Source organism: Xyrauchen texanus, chromosome 38 (genome assembly GCF_025860055.1).
Source record: "Xyrauchen texanus isolate HMW12.3.18 chromosome 38, RBS_HiC_50CHRs, whole genome shotgun sequence".
Lineage (NCBI taxonomy): Eukaryota > Metazoa > Chordata > Actinopteri > Cypriniformes > Catostomidae > Xyrauchen > Xyrauchen texanus.
Window position 1 is genome coordinate 15,768,523 of NC_068313.1, and position 20,304 is coordinate 15,788,826.

At 39.1% G+C, this 20,304-nt stretch overlaps 1 protein-coding gene across 2 annotated transcripts; it reads right to left on the reverse strand.

Moving 5' to 3' along the window:
* LOC127631557 (protein yippee-like 2) lies at window positions 1-20,051 on the reverse strand. Of its 2 annotated transcripts, XR_007968999.1 has the most exons (6): window positions 19,916-20,051; window positions 10,407-10,636; window positions 10,182-10,225; window positions 9,737-9,845; window positions 5,178-5,489; window positions 1-1,363 (listed from the first exon to the last, which is right to left on the reverse strand). XR_007968999.1 is itself a non-coding variant. In XM_052109722.1 (5 exons), the coding sequence occupies exons 2-5, from the start codon at window positions 10,521-10,523 to the stop codon at window positions 5,400-5,402; spliced, it is 360 nt and encodes a 119-aa protein (XP_051965682.1). In that variant the 5' UTR covers window positions 10,524-10,636; window positions 19,916-20,051; the 3' UTR covers window positions 3,825-5,399. The 2 variants fall into 2 exon arrangements, 1 of the variants encoding a protein (XP_051965682.1); XM_052109722.1 differs by lacking the exon at window positions 1-1,363 and having other exon boundaries at window positions 3,825-5,489.
* Between the last annotated feature and the right edge of the window lie 253 nt (window positions 20,052-20,304).

Genomic DNA, 20,304 nt, shown 5'->3' on the forward strand with positions numbered 1-20,304 from the left:
GCAAATAAATCAGATTTCACTTTTATTTATATTTTATATAAATGTTAATGAGAGTTCCAATAATATCGCGATCCTCTCGTCCATTTATAAAATACGCTGAAACTTCTTACCAGAGTAAAAAAGTAGTAAATTTTGGTGTCCAGGTATAAAGCGTGGCAATGCTTGGATGACAGTCAGAATAATTTAAACAAAAGCAAAAATTTAGACCCTGACACACATGAACAGCTGTTACGATGAATAAATAGGTTTATACACATATTGTATATTACCACATGTCAGTTCAACAAATAAATAAAATGGAGCTTGTTTTGTTCATTATTATTCACAATCCTACATGTTACCATTCTCTGCCACCAAGCCAAAAAAAAAAACAAACAAACATACAAAATTATATAAATATATATATATTAACAAAGATTTACATTCATGTTACACCGTGTCATAATCAGATGCGTTGCGCTAAGATTCTAGCAACAGACAATTTGTCTGTCCATACTGAATGTGAAAAAGCCTCACGAAATGTCACAGCCAATCAGAACACAGGTGATGTTTAATATATACTGTAGCTATGTGGAGCAGGATTTTGGACCAATGACACGTCACTGTGGGAGGGGCTACCCAGCTTTTAGCACATCAGGCCTGGTTAGAACACAGTGTTAAAGAGATAGTTCACCCAAAAATAAAAATTATATCATCATTTACTCACCCTCATGTCATTCATGTTTTAACAAATTTGAGAAAATATTGCATAAAATGAGTGTTTGTTTCACTGTAGAAATGTTGTTTACGTCTGATATGCTGTTGTTAATATGCATTATGTTTATCTGCATTAACAGTATATCAGCCATCATGCTCAATAGATATCAGCCATTGAAAAACCCATATCGGCCGACCAATAGTGGAAACAAAAGGAGATATTTTTCCATATCAACACAAATTAATGAAACTTTTATAGTGCTTTTGCCTATATTTTAGTAGCTTGAAAAGAGTGACCAGAACACTCAAAATGTCTTGTTTTGTATGCAATGAGAAATGAAAGTCATACAGATTTTGGAACAACATGTGGGTGAGTAAATTATTTTACAGAATTGACATTTTTGGTTGAACTTTTTCATTAATTCGAGATGTAAAAAAAGCAGGACAGGTAAACCCTTTTTTCTGCCATTTATTAGTTTAAGTAGGTCTGTCAGAGCTCCATTCGGAGATCTCTCCGTTCCCATTCCTGCCTTCTGCGCGTGCCAGGCTTCCTCGCTGGGGCAGATGGTACAAATCTCAGCTGAATTTGGAAAGATCAGCATGGTAGTTTCTCACTGACAAGATGTGAAGCAAGCCCCATCAGCTCTGTAAACTCGTGACCCTGATCCTGCCAAGCACAGCGTACCCCGTGAGCCCTGCCTTATGTCATATACACATATGAATAGTGCTGCTTGTAGTATAAACAGTTGAGCTGAGATGAGCGTGACATGCAGGTGTCTTTTGCATACATGTATACTAGGGGTTGCACCAACTACTCGACTAGTCGACTCATCCGGTTTGTGTCAACTAGTTACGACTGTTCTATATGGCAACAGCAGAATACAATTTTCAATTCTTTCCAGTTTTCTGTGTTGGGGAGTAACGAAATACATGTAATGGGATTACATATTTAAAATACAAAATATAAGTAACTGTATTCCACTACAGCTACATTTTAAATAATTAGTTTTAGAAACAACACTGCATAAGAAATTTGGGTTTTTCAGAGAATGTATTTTTAATGTGTATTTTGTCTCACTGTACTGACAGAGTTTTTATTGTCAAAACAAGTGAAAAAATCTACCAGTGCTGAAGAAGTAATCCAAAGCATTTAGAAATGTTACTGACCTTGAGTAATCTAACGGAATACGTTACAAATTACATTTTACAGCATGTATTCTGTAATCTATAGTGGAATACATTTCAAAAGTAACCCTCCCAACCCTGCCCGTTGTATCTGCATGTAAAGAAATTTGCCAGTATATTCAGGGTTCCCACACTGTGAATTTTCATGACCTTTCCGATCGTTATTGATAACTGAACAGTTTTGGGTGTAATCTGATTACAAAGCAATACATTAATTTAATTACTTTTTTAAGTTAGAAGTAGTGTAACTCATTAAATTAAAATTCTTGCAATCAGATTACAGTTACTGACTTAAATTTGTTTAAGTACATTACTTAGGTTACAGATTTCTCATGTAACGGTATTTATGTAGAACACTGTGGAGGTGAGGGCGTGGTCAAACGCTCATCTGGGGAGAGAGAAAGTGGTAAAGACTTCCATCTGAGATTAATTGTGACTAATTACCATTTCCTTGTTCACAGTGAGAGTCGGGGGAGATAAAAGACGTCCCAGACCACCAAAAGAGAGAGAGCTGCAGGGAGCAGAGTGTTCCTGAGTGCAAACTTTATTGTGCTGAAAAAACATAAATTTGAGAGTGACCACTGAAAATTGGAGCTTGGAAATATCAAGCTCCTCAATGATGTTGATCATCTTCTTGGCCTCCAAGGAGCGCCTCAAGGTGCTGTTGCGCCCGCAGATCTATGAGGGCCTGATGTTGAGCCTAGTGGATGCTGGCGAGGGTTCGGAACACTTCCTCCAGTGGCGAAGATGACTTCATGCGCTCATGCCGTGACCCCTGCAGCAGCTAACCCTATGTGACGCTAGCGAAGATAGGGGCGCAAGATGAGCCGGAGGCCTTTCTGGAGCTCTTCAATCACACGGTCCAAGCTCAGGAATGGCCGCCATGGGCAGTCCACCTCCTACCACTGCTGACCTGGGAGGCCCAACTGGCAGCCCAAGAACTCCCGGTCGACAAGCTCCTGAGGTACCCTGAGCTGAAGAAAGCCATCCTGCAGCGGGTCGGCCACAGTCCCGAAGAGCATCGCCAGCGGTTATGAACCCTTACGCTGAGTGATTTCGGCCACCTGTTTGCCTACGCTCAACAGCTCCGCGACACATGCCGGTGGTGGGTGCTGGCCGAGGAGCCCAGCGATGTCGGGGTGACATCGAACTCATGGGACTGGAACACTTAGTCTCCAAACTACCGAAAGGAACTGCGGAGTGGGTCCAGTGCTACCGATCGGCATCGCTGGATGAAGCAGTGCAGTTGGCAGAAGACCATTTATTATTTTAATTTCAGTGGTCACTCTCAAATTGATGTTTTTTCAGCACAATTAAGTTTGCACTCAGGAACACTCTGCTCCCTGCAGCTCTCTCTCTTTTGGTGGACTGGGCCGTCTTTTATCTCCCCTGACTCTCACTGTGAACATGAAAAAGTAATTAGTCACAATCTCAGGTGGATGTCCTTACTGCTTTCTCTCTCCCCAGACAAGCGCTTGACCACGCCCTCACCTCCACAAACACATTTAAATTCTCACCCTCATGTAGTCCCAGATAGCAGAACACAAACAAAGATTTTTAGAAGAATATCTCAGCTCTGTAGGTCCTCACAATGCAAGTGAATGGTGATCAGAACTTTGAAGGTCCAAAAAGCACATAAAGGCAGCATAAAGTTAATCCATACGACTCCAGTGGTTAAATCCATGTCCTAAGAAGCAATATGATAGGTTTGGTTAAGAAACAGAAAAATATTGAAGTCCTTTTTTACTGTAAATCTTCACATTTACATAAAGCAACCTACTGGTCAAAGGTGGAGATTGATAGTAAAAAAGGACTTAAACATTCATCTGTTTCTCATCTACACCCATCACATCGCTTCTGAAGATATAGATTTAACCACTGGAGTCTTATGGATTTCTTTTATGCTGCATTTATGTTCTTTTTGGACCTTCAAAGTTCTGGTATCTGCATTGTATGGACCAACAGAGCTGAAATATTCTAAAAATCTTCATTTGTGTTCAGCAGAAGAAAGAAAATGATACACATCTGGGATAGCATGAGGGTAAGTGAATGATGAGAGAATATTCATTTTTGGATGAACTATCCCTTTAAAACTTTAAGTTCATTTGTGTATCTGAGTGTTTGTGACAGCGACCATGAAAAAGGAGAAAATATAGACATTATAATGACTTTTCAATTATTTATTTTTTTCGAAAGTAAATTAGTAAGGTCGTTACTTTTCCCATTAAGGAATCAGTAAAGTAATCGGATTACAACTTAACAAATTAATTTGTCATTTGTACTGGATTACTGTTTTTGAGTGACTTTCCCAATACTTTTATTGAATAAGGACTTAAAAATCATTCACATTTTGGCAGATTATGTATGAATCATTCAGACCAATTTGTGAATTGGACTCATTGAAAAGAACTGACTCAAAAAGAACAATTTACTCCCAATCGAACATCACAATGACTAGCAAGCAAGTTTTAGTCTCCCAAAGAGCAATATCTAGAAAAATGTAGAAATGTTAATGTCTTTTCCATGACTTGTGACATGAGTTTATTAATTTCCATTATATTTCAAGGCCTGCAAAACAGAATTATTAAACTCCCTGATATTTCCAGATTTACCATGACCATAGGAACCCTGTATATTTTCTAATTTGCAAAATACAAATCCAGTGAAACGAAAGCATATTGCATTCACAAAGCACCTTACAAGTTGACATCTGAGATGGTTTGTGTCCATTTAGAGTGCAAGACAAAATTGCAAACTGCCCTGAAACGAATTAAATCTGCAGCCAAAGACTGCCAAAAACTAAACACGAGTGGGGAATTACTAGGCTTGGGATTGATGCTTTTTCCACACATCGATAATCAGAAAATTTCCCAGATGATTATCGATCTATATAAACATTTTTTTCAGATATAAATAAGGCTACTCGTTGCACAATATTTTTTGTCCCTTGAACCATATATCTCAACACAACTTTGTTTACATGCACACCAATATGCTGATAACTTTCAATAATCAGCTTATTAAAAAAACACGGACAACCTGCGTTTACATGACAAACAGCATGTACACACCACTTGCGACAAATTGGATAAGCTCGCTTTCTCGCCCGCATCATACCAGCTGTGTCGACATTTTCTCTACACAGTAAAGACTGCAGATGTTGTACAATGCCTGGTGAGTCATTTGCAAGAGGTAAACTCTGACCTGCATACTAGCCGGCTAGTAAAAATAAGTAGTCGTGCAAGCCCTAGTGTATGCATGTGTGCTGTTGTCTGTACACATGTATGTCTGTACACCTTGTGTATGCATTCATGTATCTCAGTGTGCTCCCACGTGCCGGTGGCAGCCACACACACGCTCTCCTCCAGACACCCAAAACCCCCCGGAATGGCCTCCTCTCTTGATCCCCAGGACAAGGGGCACGTGTGTCTGCAGGAGAACAGGGTTTAAGAGGGTAATGGCAAACCAAAGTCAGTCATTCACCCACACATTCACCATTCACCCATTATCCAGTTTGCTCAGTCCCAGCCGTTGTCCTTGATCATGTGGGCGAGCTCGATGATGAACTTGCCCTCCTTGTACTTCTGACTGCTCTCAAAGGCATGTTCCTGCCAGGGGTGCAAAAGAAATATGAGCAAGCATGATATTGACTGCAGAACGTTTTTGCAAATGCGTATTATCAGTGCATTGTATGACTTTTAGGGTTTGGTATCATTTAAATATATTTCAGTTATAATGTTCACTTTGCTTACATATGAAAACAAATTGACGATTCTCAATCTCCCTTGGTCATTACTAGCCCCCACATTTTGAATTTTGGCGGCATTTTCGCCCACAAATCAGAGTGATTTGTGCAGCTTGTTGAGGAGATGTGTGCTATTACTTTTCTTCACAACCAGACTTAAGACTTATAGACCATAAAACATGCAAAAATTACCAAAGACTTACATTGAAGGGGACCCAAACCATTCCAAAGTGCAGTAAACAACCACATACTGTACTAAAAACACTCAGCTCACCCACAACACCCTAGCATCAAGGTGACTAGTTTTGCACTGGAAAACAATGCTCATATTTTCTTTAGAAAATTTACAAATGTAGTTTGTTTCAATACTCTCTTATAAAACACAAATTTTAACGTTTCTTGCACAGGTACGAAACACTTCTGTAATACAGTATAAAACATCTCCTCTGCTCCTTAATATTAAGCTGCACTACAGCATCTAATATCCTGTTTGTCTTGTCTATTTATAGCTGTTGGATGCAGGCAGCAGGTAGTTATCAGATTTCTGTAAAAGGGCACTGGGTCAGTCGTCCTTGCTACACTGCAACACAGGCATTCACACAAGTATCTGACGTGCTTATAAATAACTGGGCCACCATGGGCGAGATGGAAATGTATATCTTTGTGTGTACTGTAGGCTTATCGTGTGCCTGTGTTCGTGTCGGTCAAGACTACCAATAATTCAATCGGCAAGGACAACCGGAAAGCCAGTAGTGCTGATATGTGGAAGACAATCAGCATGCAGCGCAGCTGCTGGACGCCATGCCAGGAATGTAGCCTGCTTAAACAAGCCTCTATGAGCAAGCTTACACTTGCAAAGCAGTGCATATTAAAACTGTGCTATCATCTCCTGTAAAGTGTAATTGTGCACTTGATTCTTGCAACTTTTTCAGTTAAATGCTTTCTTCTGTGAAAAGGCGGATGGGGTTGAATAATTAGTACTTGGTAAGTGCAGAGTTTAAAGGTGTAACAAAGTTTAAAGGGATTTTACAGGTTCAATACAAGTTAAGCTTTATCAACAGCATAAAGTTGATTATCAAATTTTGACTCGTCCCTTCTTTTCTTTAAAAAAAGCAAAATTCTGGGTGACTGTAAGGCACTTACAATGGAAGTGAATGGGACCAATCAGTAACTATGAAAATACTCACGGTTTCAAAAGTATAGCCTTAAGACTTAAACCACATGATTTTAGTGTAATAAAATTGCTCACTTTTTCTGCGTAAAATTATAGCAAATTTTACAATTTCGTTGTCATGACACGTAGCCCAGCAAACGTTAAAAGCTTAAAATGGCTGTGAAAATGACAACTTAAAGGGTTAGTTCACCCAAAATGACAATTATCTCATCAATTACTCATGACATCACAGGTAGCGGTTGACCGATATTGTTTTTTTAATGGCCGATGCCAATAACCAGAGAGCAGGGTGGCCGATACAATGCCGATATATCACACAATTTTATATAGTAAAAAAACAAACATAAAATTGCTATATATATATATATATATATATATATATATATATAAACTCTTATTCAGCACTATATTTACTCAGTCACACAAAACTAAAAAATTATATTATATTTTAAATACAATTCTTTAGATTTCCGTTTCATCATCAAATTTATTTGCACATGAAGAAATTGTTAATATATTTGGAAAAAGGAAATAATAGCTATCGCATTTACTCCAAGAATATAGAATCAAACCAATTGTGCATACAGTGCATGGTGAATAAGACATTTACTTATAGCACACATGAAACGCTTGGGCTGCATCTGAAAACGTAGGCAGCTGACTTGCTGCCTAATCAGTTAATAGCTTAACTGACATCTGTTTTGAGTGAATGGAACGCTTAAAGAAACTGGTCTCCGAACAGATTGAAAAGCACCTTATTTAAATCCTACCTCTGGAGGCAGCATTTTCCTGGTTTCGGACACTTCAGACAGTTTAAACGGCCTGGATTGCCTTCTTGGATTGACACAGACTGACCATTATGATTTGTGAGTTTTGATTCTGGCTGATGGAATACACACTTAAGAGGAAGATATTAGATGAGAGCTCGACAGGAAGAAAGCGCTGGATTTTCGTGAGATTCGTGAATTACATCTGTTTAAACGAGATATCTGCATATTTGCCATTTATCGTTAGAAAAGAAAGTTAAGTGACAGGGAACTGCTGAGGAGAGGCTGACAGAATACGTGCTTTAGAGGTAAATAAATGAGTGATCTACAGGATGCTGGATCTGCTCAAGTTTTGTGAGGTTTGTTTATTACATCTGTTTAAACGAGATATGCACATATTTGCATAGGTATATAATATTCGGTTTATTGATATTTGCCTTTTTATCATTAGACAAGACAGTTAAAAGTTACAGGGAACTGTTGAGGAGAAAGAGGTAGAATAAAACAGGCGAGCACTTGAACATTATGAGCTCAAACGCGTCTGCCGCGGCTCTGATATGGAGACTGTTTAACTGACACTGTCTTGCACATTGGTCTGTTATTGTAGTAACACGATGGCATGTAACAAGTAAATGAACCATGTATGGTTGTTTACATGTCTCAGTCGCTTCACATGCAAGCAGGCGATTCTTGTCGCTCTCAGGAAACAATTTGTCTAAATGGGAAAATTTTAATCCAAGGTGTGTCTCACTTTCTTTCTTCTCCAGAACACATTTGAAGAAAATTAGAAAGATATCTTGGCTCAGTACTGTAGATCCTTAAATAGCAAGTGGATGGTGATCAGACATTTGAAGCTCCAAAAAGAACAGACAGTCAGCATAAACATCATCCATACAACTTCAGCGGTTAAATAAATGTCTTCTAAAGCAACACGATTTCTTTTGGTGCGAAAAATATTTATGTAATTTTTAAACTCTAAATCATGCTTCCGTTCTGCAGCGGTATGAGTGTGTGACGTAATCGCCTTGACATTTGAAACACGTGAGAACTGACGCACGTCCATCACACCTGGAAGAGCAGCGCTGTTTACAAGTGAGGAGGAATGCTGTACAGAAGCTTCGTTGGTTTTGATTTAGATCTGTATTTATCTGTTTCTTTACTCACAATGGTGCGTTTGTGTTTCTCCTGCATGTCTCTACCGAGAGAAGAACATGAGATAACATCAGTAACATGCCAACATGCGAATACGTCATACGAGAGACCGTGTGAACTCCACCCTCTCGTGAAGTTTACCAGAAGTGCTGGATTATCGTTAAAAAGTTTTTGCCCCAAAAGTGATTGTATTTCTTAAGAAGACATAAATTGAACAGCTGGTGTTGTATGGATGACATTTATGCTGAATGTAAGAGAAATCTGCATTCACTTTCAAGAGCTTAGATATTTTTCTCTTCTTCTTCAAATGTGTTCTGCTGAAGAAAGAAAGTCATTCACACCTGGAATATAATGAGCGTGAGTAAATGATGAGAGAATTATCATTTTTGGGAGAACTATTACTTTGAACAATTTACAGCTCAAATAAAACATGAGTTGTAAGAATTAATGTAAGTCCTTCTACAAAATTTTGCCTAATTCACATCCATTGCAAGTACCTCACTATAATGGTAATCAACATTATGCAACAAATTCTGTCGATTCTTGTATTAGAACTGGAACATTCCTTTAACGGGGCCATATTCCGCATTTTAATTCCACTCATAATCCATTTAAATTTGACCATGTTTCAGTATTCCCACACCTTTTGACCAATTCAATTCCATGATTATTGATATGGATTTATAAAAATTATATTTTAGAGATTGCACTCACAAATAGTCATTTATAGCAGATCAAATATTTATATTGGTCAAATATCAAATTCCCTGTTATTTATACAAATTTCATGTCTGACCGAACCCTGATTTTTTAAATCCATTCCACAGATTTCTCCCCAATATTAGAGGGGAAATGCAACAAAACAAAATGTCAGCAGATTCCAAATGCGTCTTTTCAGATAATATCCGCCATACGTTCTGAAAGACTTGTTTGTAGCTTAGTTTCAATAAACAGTCGGAGCAGACTGGGGAGGAAACAAATGCACTTCACTTTCATTGTCTATGAGTGTATTCTTACATATTTCCACCCTAGTGTAGTTTTGCAGTTTTCACAGTAGATGTCTGCCACTGCATGGAGCCCTGTGAGCAGAACCCTCTCCTCTGCAGGACCACATCCCACATTAACCCTGAGGAATGAGACACAACCATGTACAGGAAGGTACAATGAGGATTGAGTAAGTGTAGTGCACATAAATTATAAATGTAAACTCTATTCATGTCAAACTGCTTAAAATACATAAATGAAGAAGTAAATACCAAGGGAAGAGAAAGAGATGGCAACTATTTAAATGAAATACAGAGATATGTTCTTGTAGCTTAACTGGTAGAGCATTGAGGTAGTTACATGGGTTCATTTCCCAGGGGCCGCACATACATGGCAAAAAATTTATACTTTGAATGCAATGTGAGTTGCTTTGTACAAAAAAACATCAGCCAAATGTAAATATACAGAAAAAACTTACACAGCGTTGAACAGATATGCTCTGCCCTGACTTCCTTGAAAAGACTAAAGGAAAAAACGAGAAAACTTACTATGAGAATTGCATATGACATTGCTTTTGAATGGTCAGTTGAAGATATTTGAACTATCGTGACATTATGTGTGAGATTTGTGCAGTTAACAAACATATTTGTTCCCACCCTGTTATTGCCCTTGTCAGATCATTAATTCGCAGGTCTTTAATCACCTTAGAGATGAGCTCATCGTGGTTGGCAAGGTGCGCCCTGCAGTGGATACAGCTGTAGGTGCGATGGCAGCTGGGCAGGTAGGCCTGGAATGTTTTGGAGCGCGTCATGGTGACCATGGGCCGGGTCGGCGGGCGGTGCAAGAAGGGGCTGCCGGCCCAGGTCGGCTCACAGGGGAAGCACCGCAACACACAGGTGAGGGCCGTGGTGGGGCGGGGTGGGAGGTAAACACCTGCACACACAGAGCAGAATCCTGGGATGAGCTTTAGACTACGATATAGTTGTCCATGACGTAGTGGATTTCATCTACTATGTCACAGACATCCATGTTTTAAACGTTCTGAGCCATGATATACTGGATGTTTTAATGCAAACATGTTATTCATCGTGCTACAGACCACAGCAAGGACCACTTGCAACTTCGTCGTGTCGCCCGCCACGCCCACATCTAGTCGCTGAGTTCGCTGTAGCTTGTGTCATTGGAAGCCGCCAGTTCTCATTGAAAATGAATGGGATTGTGTCACTTTGTCACTGGAAGTCGCTCCATGCGTGTACGGGGCTTAAGATATAAACTTTGCCATGTAACTCATCGAGTCTTATTTAATTAAATTACAGTACAACGACAGGGCGAAAACTGTTCATGAACTGATAATCTTCCCTTTAAGTTGTGATTTGTGTGTAAGTGAATAAAATTAATTTTTGTTGTAGAGCCCCTAGTGTTAATTTTCACCTGGAAACTGCCACGATATCTACGTTTGAACTATTGAAATGAATGATACCTCAGACTGTGCGGCTTATTGAGGAGGGGTGTTCTATACATATTTTGTAAGTGTTTCGTCTTACAATTAAGCATGTGGACGTTAAAATTAGCAAAATAAATAAATAAAACATTTAAGAGGGACCAGAATTGGGTCAGTAAGCAACCATGTAGCAAAAACCAGAACACCCTACCAATTGGTTATCAACTTGCTAAAAATCACTCAAAGCAAAAGCAAAGCAATTCCCTTTCAACCACCCACAACACCCTAGCATCATGGTGGTGACTTTGTCATGGGAAAGCACCATTAATTTTCTTCCAAGCATATAAAAAAAATCTTGTCATTTTTGTAATTCCATTTGGTGCCACTAGTGGTGCAGAAATTACACACTTCCTTTAAGAAAAGAGAGAGTTTATGTGAACTAGTCAGATTTGTTATTCTTACATTGCTCCCTTCAGTTAGAAGGTTTTGTTGAGGCAGGGGTGAGCACGTCTTAAAGAGTCCACAGCAAAAAGCAGCTCTTACGTTCTGTCTATTGTTTTCTTGCCAAAGTTGGGGGCTTGTGAATAAAGAGTCTACTGATAGACCAAAGCGTTGTCCCACACAAAAACACAACCATAGGCCAATGCACTGTGACATGTCCACAAATAAACTCTCTCGCATTCTGGTGAACTGCTCTTGCCCCATATCCACACCCTGACCTAAAGGGTATTTTAGGCCTCAGTGAACTCTAAAGTTTGCTCAACTGACCAAAGTGTCATTCAACTGATCTCAAAGTATAGTCAGGACATTACTGATGTAAAAAAACAGCACCATCACATTTTGAAAAAAGTCATTTTTGATCAAATCTAGGCCCCATTTCCAGCTGCCATCACTTCAACACCTTATCCTTGAGTAATCATGCTAAATTGCTAATTTGGTACTAGAAAATCACTTGCCATTATATCATACACAGTTGAACGCTATTTGGTTTGTTAAATGAAGCTTAACATTTTTTTTATGTTTGATTTTGAATTGCCACAGTATGCAATAGACTGGCATGTCTTAAGGTCAATATTAGGTCAAAAATTGCAAAAAAGTTTGTTTTCTAATTTCTCTAGAAACTTGTCAGTCAATCATTGTTTTTATGTTGTGACAGAGGTCTCTGTCACCGGCCGGGACAGCACTAACAATCCCGGCCCCATCTAGTTATCTACACGTCATCTCTTCACACACTTACAGTTGTTTCGCCTTACCCTCGGGTGCACACTTGGGACTGCACTACCGCTCTATTTGCAATGGTTTGCCCCCAGTGGGTGGAGCCTCCGCTTTATAAGTGTGGCTCTCTCACACATTAGGGTTCTTTTTGAGAGGAGTAAGATGTGCAAGAGTGTTTTTTTTTCTTTTCATTTTTCCAAGTAGTTTGTGATCCTTTATGTAGAAGGAAATCCAGCCTAGAGCTCTGTAAATATTTTTGCACACTTTTGGGGACTGATTGGGAAAAAAGGACACTGTAAATAAACATCCTTGCACCGACGTGCTATTGTGGCTGAGCCATCATTCTTGTGCAGAGAGTTTTTACCAACACGCAAGTGGTGTCAGAAGTGGCATGGCTAGCCAAAGAACAGTGCCCATAGGGAAAAAGACCAGGAAGGGTTTAAGATCCCAGAAAAAGTCTGTAAAGGAGGCTTGGGACATACTGGACGAAGGAGAGGAAGATATCTGAGAAAGTCCTGACTATTGGGACTGAAATGTATTTTGTAGAAAATGATGGTAAGGGACCGGTCAGCCCGAGCTGTGTCCTTTTCCCGTGATGATCTCTCCATTCAAAATGATTTGGTAATTAGTGCACTTGTTTTACACAGCTGTTTTCCAGAGTTGGCATCCCTGACGAGATCATTACCGACCAGGGCACTAACTTCACATCTCGACTCATGAAGCTACTCCACCGACAGCTTGTATCACTCCCATTCAAACCAGTCCATATCACCCACAGACAGATGGACTTGTAGAAAAGATCAATCAAACTCTCAAAATCATGTTAAGAAAGTTTGTCAACGACACTGGTAAGGACTGGGAAAAATGGTTGCCTTTTCTGCTCTTTGTGTACCGAGAGGTGCCCCAAGCTTCAACAGGGTATTCACCTTTTGAGTTGGTGTACAGTTGGTCTGTTCAGGGCCCACTTGACCTGGTGGAGCTAACATCATCTGCTGAATGAGGGCAAGGTATCATCTAGTATGTGCTGCAGATGAGAGACCGTCTGGAGAGGTACTAAGTACAGGCCAGAGAGAACCTTGAGACAGCCCAAAATGCCCAGAAGTTGTTGTATGACCAGTATGACCGACACAGAGAATATGGGGGAAACTCCTTTTATATAATATATAGAAATATGGAAAATGTGATTTAATAATATGTATGTTCATATCATGTGCATAATATATGCTTAAATGTAGATGTGTATGTACGGTGCATCCGTAAAGTATTCACAGCGCTTCACTTTTTCCACATTTTGTATGTTAGAGCCATATTCCAAAATGGATTAAATTCATTATTTTCCTCAAAATTCTACAAACAATACCTCATAATGACAATGTGAAAATGTATTAAAAAAAATAAGTATTCACAGCCTTTGTTATTGCATTCACTCAAAATTTAGCCTCAGGTGCATCCTGTTTCCACTGATCATCCTTGAGATGTTTCTACAACTTGATTGGAGTCCACCTGTGGTAAATTCAGTTGATTGGACATGATTTGGAAAGGCACACACCTGTCAATATAAGGTCCCACAGTTAACAGTGCATGTCAGAGCACAAACAAAGCCATGAAGTACAAGAAATTGTCTGTAGACCTCCGAGACAGGATTATATTGAGGCACAGATCTGGGGAAGAGTACAGAAACATTTCTGCAGCATTGAAGGTCCCAATGAGCACAGTGGCCTCCATCATCCATAAATGGAAGAAGTTTGGAACCACCAGGACTCTTCCTAGAGCTGGCCGCCCGGCCAAACTGAGCGATAGGGGGAGAAGAGCATTAGTCAGGGAGGTGACCAAGAACCCCATGGTCACTCTGACAGAGCTCCAGCATTTCTCTGTGGAGAAAGGCGAAACTTCCAGAAGAATAACCATCTCTGCAGCACTCCACCAATCAGGCCTGTATGGTAGAGTGGCCAGATGGAAGCTGACATCCTGCCTAGAGTTTGCCAAAAGGCACCTGAAGGACTCGCAGACCATGAGAAACAAAATCTGAATCTTTGGCCTGAATGGCAAGTGTCATGTCTGGAGGAAACCAGGCACCGCTCATCACCTGGCCAATACTACAGTAGTGGTGGCAGCATCATCATGCTGTGGGGATGTTTTTCAGCGGCAGGAACTGGGAGGCTAGTCAGGATGAAAGATGAATGCAGCAATGTACAGAGACGTCCTTGATGAAAGCCTGCTCCAGAGCACTCCATCTTCCAACAGGACAACAACCCTAAGCACACAGCCTAGATAACAAAGGAGTGGCTACGGGACAACTCTGTGAATGTCCTTGAGTGGCCCAGCCAGAGCCCAGACTTCAACCCGATTGAACATCTCTGGAGAGATCTGAAAATGGCTGTGCACCGATGCTCCCCATCCAACCTGATGGAGCTTGAGAGGCCCTGCAAAGAAAAATGGGATAAACTGCCCAAAAATAGGTGTGTCAAGCTTGTAGCATCATACTCAAAAAGACTTGAGGCTGTAATTGGTGCCAAAGGTGCTTCAACAAAGTATTGAGCAAAGGCTGTGAAAACGTATGTACATGTGATTTTTGTTTTTTATTTTTAATAAATTTGCAAAGATTTTCAAAAAAACTTCTTTCACGTTGTCATTATTGGGTTTTATTTGTCGAATTTTGAGGAAAATAATGAATTTAATCAATTTTGGAATAAGGCTGTAACATAACAAAATGTGGAAAAAGTGAAGCGCTGTGAATACTTTCCGGATGCACTCTATATTATGTGTAAAGATTTTTGCGCACATTGTCCGTTTTTTCCCAATCAGTCCCCACTGTAAATAAACATCCTTGCAACGATGTGCTATTGTGGCTGAGCCATCATTCTTGTGCAGAGAGTCTTTACCAACATGCCTTATCACAGATGTGGAAGGACAGATGCACAACTAAACAAGAGGATAAGTACATCAGAGTTTCTAATTTAAGAAATAGATGCATCACATGTCCTCAGCTGACAGCTTCATTGAATTCTACCCGCTCAACACCAGTTTCATGTACAACAGTAAAGGGAAGACTCAGGGGTGCAGATTTATGGGAAGAATTGCAAAGAAAAAGACACTTTTGAAACAGAAAAACAAAAATAAATGGTTCAAGTGGGCAAAGAAACACAGAAATTGGACATCAGATAATTGGAATGCCCGACAAGACATTCGCATCTATGGCAAGTGCTACAGCGGTGAAATGTCACTTGTGTATCTGGACAAACTGACAGCTAGAATGCCAAAGATCTGCAAAGCTGTCATTGCTGCACATGGAGCAATTTTTTTTTCATTGTAATAGTAATTTTTCACGTTGTTAATGTCCTGATTATACATTGTGATCAGTTGAATGCCACTTTGGTGAATAAAAGTACCAATTTCTTTCCATAAGAGCAAAATCTGTACATTATTATTCCAATCTTTTGGCCGCCAGCGTACATTGGGAAAACATGACATTTGTTAGTTTGGTTAACTGAAACTGGGAAGATTTCTAGTTACCAGCAAGGGAGAGTAAATGTTAAAATGAAGTGGTATTTTATTTGTCTTTGTGCAAGATGAATATAAAGGGGGAGACTTGTTAGTGATCAATGCTTTGATATGTTCATATATAGAAGAATCTCTGTTATGTTGTAGTTTTGGAGGTTACCATCATGGTGAAGAGTGGAGCTTGAGCATACGTCGAAGACCAAAGAATTGCATTATTCATTGAGCAATTGCTTTGCGAACTATAGCATAGTGACCAAGTTGCACTCAGTAGTGCTTTACACCAGCATGTGTTTAGCATGCTAACAATCACTGTCACTAGCTAGCATATCATTAAAAGAGTTTCATTTGAGTTATTCTGACATTTTATCTTTAGTTGGGATTACTTGATTCAGTTAGGTTGAAGTATTTAAAATGAAATTACATGGTAATTTTAGTTTAAGAAAACAAATTTCAAACATGTGGAACCACTGTCCATGACTACAACAAGTTCAGCCAAAGAATATTCTTTATTTTTTCTTTATATGACAATATTTACTTATAAGATTTTCTATTGTAATACATTAAGAGTGCATGTTTTGTTTACCTTGTGTTTGGATGAGCTGGAAGCACACCCATTTTAAAATAAGAGTCCTTGGTATATATTGGGCTTGTTTATGGTTAAAAGTCCCACATTATGCACCAAAACACCACATATCTGGTTATTATTGGGATTTTGGTTGCACGATAAACTGTATCTGAGACTTTATTCATTTTAGATTCTTGTAGCCTCTCTGTCTGTGCCCTTCACAGAAAGGAACAACTGAGATTTTTTTTTTTAATCATTCAATAAATCGATTTTAAAAACTACCAGCCGATTAATCGGTTATCTGCCTTTTCCACCACCTTAGATATGGGTATCGCCAAAATCCACTGGACTCAAGTGACTGTTATAAAACAGCAGCAAGATATAATAAAAGACACCAATGTTCATTAAACAGCTAAATTTCTTATTAATGCACCATCAAAAAGACAGTAAATAAGGCATCAAAGGCTGGACAACAAGTGAATGATGGGACACAACACAAATATGCATGTTTTCCCCTCTTTTCTGTTGCTGCTCTGTTATCCTCATCAGCACTGCTCCGGTTACATAAGGAAGGTCCTTGTGGTGCACAGGCCTTGAAATGATAAGTGCTTCAGCCCACTCTGTCACAAGGAATGCATCACAGCAATTAGCAGACCCTCTAGGAGACATTAGGGGGAATTAAACAAAATTAATACTGGTATTTAAGTTCTATGCTAGTGTTTGTTCTATCTTGAGCATCCCAGACCATGTTCTTGTTTTTGGAGTGCATTCCCTTGTGTGATCTGTGGAACAGATAATGTGTTGGATCAGTGGACAGTTTTTGAAATGTTTGTGTCTGAATGTTCATCACTGCGCACGGATCAGAGCGCCATTGGTGTTTTGTCTGCATGATGAAATCATACTCTGTCTCTCTCCCTTTGCTTGTATTGATCTGCCTTGATCTGTAATGGCAATATGAGACCTGGATTCAATTTAAAGCTTTCTGACTAAGGAGGTATACAAACACAAAATCCACTAGTAGGAGAACAGATTCCAGAGCACTGAAAGTTTGATTTAGAGAGGGTTGATTATGATTTCTTTGTCATTCATTCAGCTAACGGTCAAATTTCTCATAGATATGTGTAGACAGAATCACGAGTCTAGACCAATGATTAACTCGTTGAGCAAAAAAATTATTATTAAAGGGATAATTTATCCAAAAATGTATTAGTCACCCTAATGCTGTTCCAAACCTGTATGACTTTCTTTTTCTGGAACACAAACATTTATGCCAATTTTTCCCCCCACTGTCATTGTTTGCTCTTTTTAAAGGAATAGTTCACCCACAAATTAAAATTTTCATAATTTACTCACCCTCGTGCCATCTCAGACGTATGACTTTCTTTCTTCTGCATAACATAAATAAGATAGTTACATTTACATTTTACATTTACGCATTTGGCAGACGCTTTTATCCAAAGTGACTTACAGAGCACTTATTACAGGGGCAATCCCCCCAGAGCAACCTGGAGTTAAGTGCCTTGCTCAAGGACACAATGGTGGTGGCTGTGGGGATCGAACCAGTGACCTTCTGATTAACAGTTATGTGCTTTAGCCCACTACACCACCACCACTCAGAATCTTTAGAAGAATATCTCAGTTCTGTATGTCCATACAATGCAAGTGAATGGTGGCCAAAACTTTAAAGCTCCAAAAAGCACAGAAATGCAGCTTAGAAGTAATCTATATGACTCCAGTGGTTTAATCTATGTCTTCTGAAGCAATCCAATCGGTTTTGGGTGAGAACAGACCAGAATATAAGAAATTTTTCAATGTACATCTTGCCATTGCAGTCTCTAGAAATAATCATGATTTCAAGCTCCATTACACTTCATAGTGCTTGACAAATGTGCAGAGTGTTAGATGGCACTAGGAAGTGTAATCGAGCTCGAAATCGCCAAGGAGATGGCTGATGTCAAGATTTAGGCTATAGAGAATAAGGAGTGATATTTTGGTCTGTTCACATCAAAAATCAATTGAATCGCTTCAGAAGATATAGATTAAACCACTGGAGTCATTTGGATTACTTTTATACTGCCTTTATGTGCTTTTAGAGCTTCAAAGTTTTGGAGGGTGAGTAAAATTATGGGATACTTGTCATTTTTGGGTGAACTATTCCTTTAAATGGAAAACTTATAGTCTGTTTTTTTCCTTTTGTCTTCCATGGAAGAAAGTCATAAAGGTTTGCAACAATATGTGGGTGAGTAAATAATGACAGAATTTTGAGGTAAAAAATCCCTTTCAATTTGAGACACGATTACTAATCTGCAATCAAAAATTAAGCAATTTCACAATCAAATAAATAAATGAATAATATATAATTTTTTTTTTTTATTGTAATTACATTAAACAGCCTCATGCCATTTGCTGAGTGAGTAATGAAAATAAAAATTTTCTGCTTTTCATGCTTATCCTTTTCTCTTGTTTCTGATGATCGTAAATGCAGTTCATCACACATAGACTGACACTTGGTATAATAACAAGAGATAGTTTAGGACCAGAATGAAATACTGCCGAATATCTAATCTCTGCCTGATCTCTCTGCAGACCGGACTGAATTTGACAGTGTGCTTCGGGAATCAAAGCACTTGACGGCATTCAAGATCTCCAAATGGGTTTGCCACTGGTCATGTTAGAGACAGTGAGAAAGCTTGTAAAAATAAAACAATCATGAATTATAGTTATTGTCTTGCAATTGTAAACATAGACTGGAGATATTAGCTTCACTACACCTGAAGCACTGTAACAGACGGTACAGTATGTGGGGTAGGATTTCAGCCACACTGGACCTGGCATATTTTACATACAGTATAGCAGCCCAAATATGCATTAAAAATCACATGACATCAGAGCCATAAACAACGTTTTAAATGAATATATGAGGTTAATAACATGCCAGACCAAAACTTCCAATGGTCTGACTGTAAAGTGTGACTAATGAGATCATTTTTAACATCACATTAAATCTACTTCTCAATGCTGCCATAACACATCAACCTCAAGGCAATAGCTTTGATGCCTGAGAGCATTTTTGTGCACCAATGAATATGTGTATATATATATATATATATATATATATATATATATATATATATATATATATATATATTATCTTAACAGGTTTTGTGCAAATGACATTTAGATCAGTGGCAGAGAAGAAACATGTGCCACACTTGAAGCGCTCTGATGCTGCAGTGATGCTGATGGCGCAGAGACGAGCGTGGATGTTATAGTGGAGGTGTGAGATAAACAAACATCAGCATTACCACTGCATCACATCACACCATCCAAAAATACTCATCGCAGTGCATCTCTCAACAGAACTGAAATACAAAGCCGTATTCGAGACCTCGAAGTCAATGTGCGTGCACAACTGCACATTATTTGCATTAAGCAGATGACTACCTAAGTTTCATATGTGGTTACTTTTAAAAGCGTCTCCCGCATTTACCTTTGAAAAGAAGAAAAACGAGGTTGTGAGATGTAGATACGTCCTCCTCTTGAGTTAAAGTAAATCAGGATTTACATGAAACTTTGCGTGCGCTTTCCAATCCCGGAAAATGTCCTCCCTCTCTCCTCTCGCGGTCGGTGTGTAATACTGTGCATATAAAGCAGCGCATGAAACAAGTTTTGCCAGGGCTCGATTCAACAGTACGTCGCCTAAAGGAGAACTGACAGCTGCTTCCACCAATCACTGAGACGCAGAGGTATGGCAACACTACGCTGATTGGTCGGAGAGCGCAAAAACATCCAATCATTTTGTGCTGTTCTCTACCTGCAGCTTCAACTGAAATATTTCAAAACATAATTTAGTCGACCAGTTTTTCGAGGTAGGGGAGG

What these genes read in the sequence shown, in the direction of transcription:
- LOC127631557 (XM_052109722.1), bottom strand. Translation starts at nt 10,523, where the DNA reads ATGGTCACCATGACGCGCTCCAAAACATTCCAGGCCTACCTGCCCAGC. An exon ending in ACGATGAGCTCATCTCTAAG is followed by an intron (nt 10,226 to 10,406) that starts GTGATTAAAGAC and finishes TTTTTCCTTTAG; the next exon opens with TCTTTTCAAGGAAGTCAGGG. An exon ending in GCATATCTGTTCAACGCTGT is followed by an intron (nt 9,846 to 10,181) that starts GTAAGTTTTTTC and finishes CTCATTCCTCAG; the next exon opens with GGTTAATGTGGGATGTGGTC.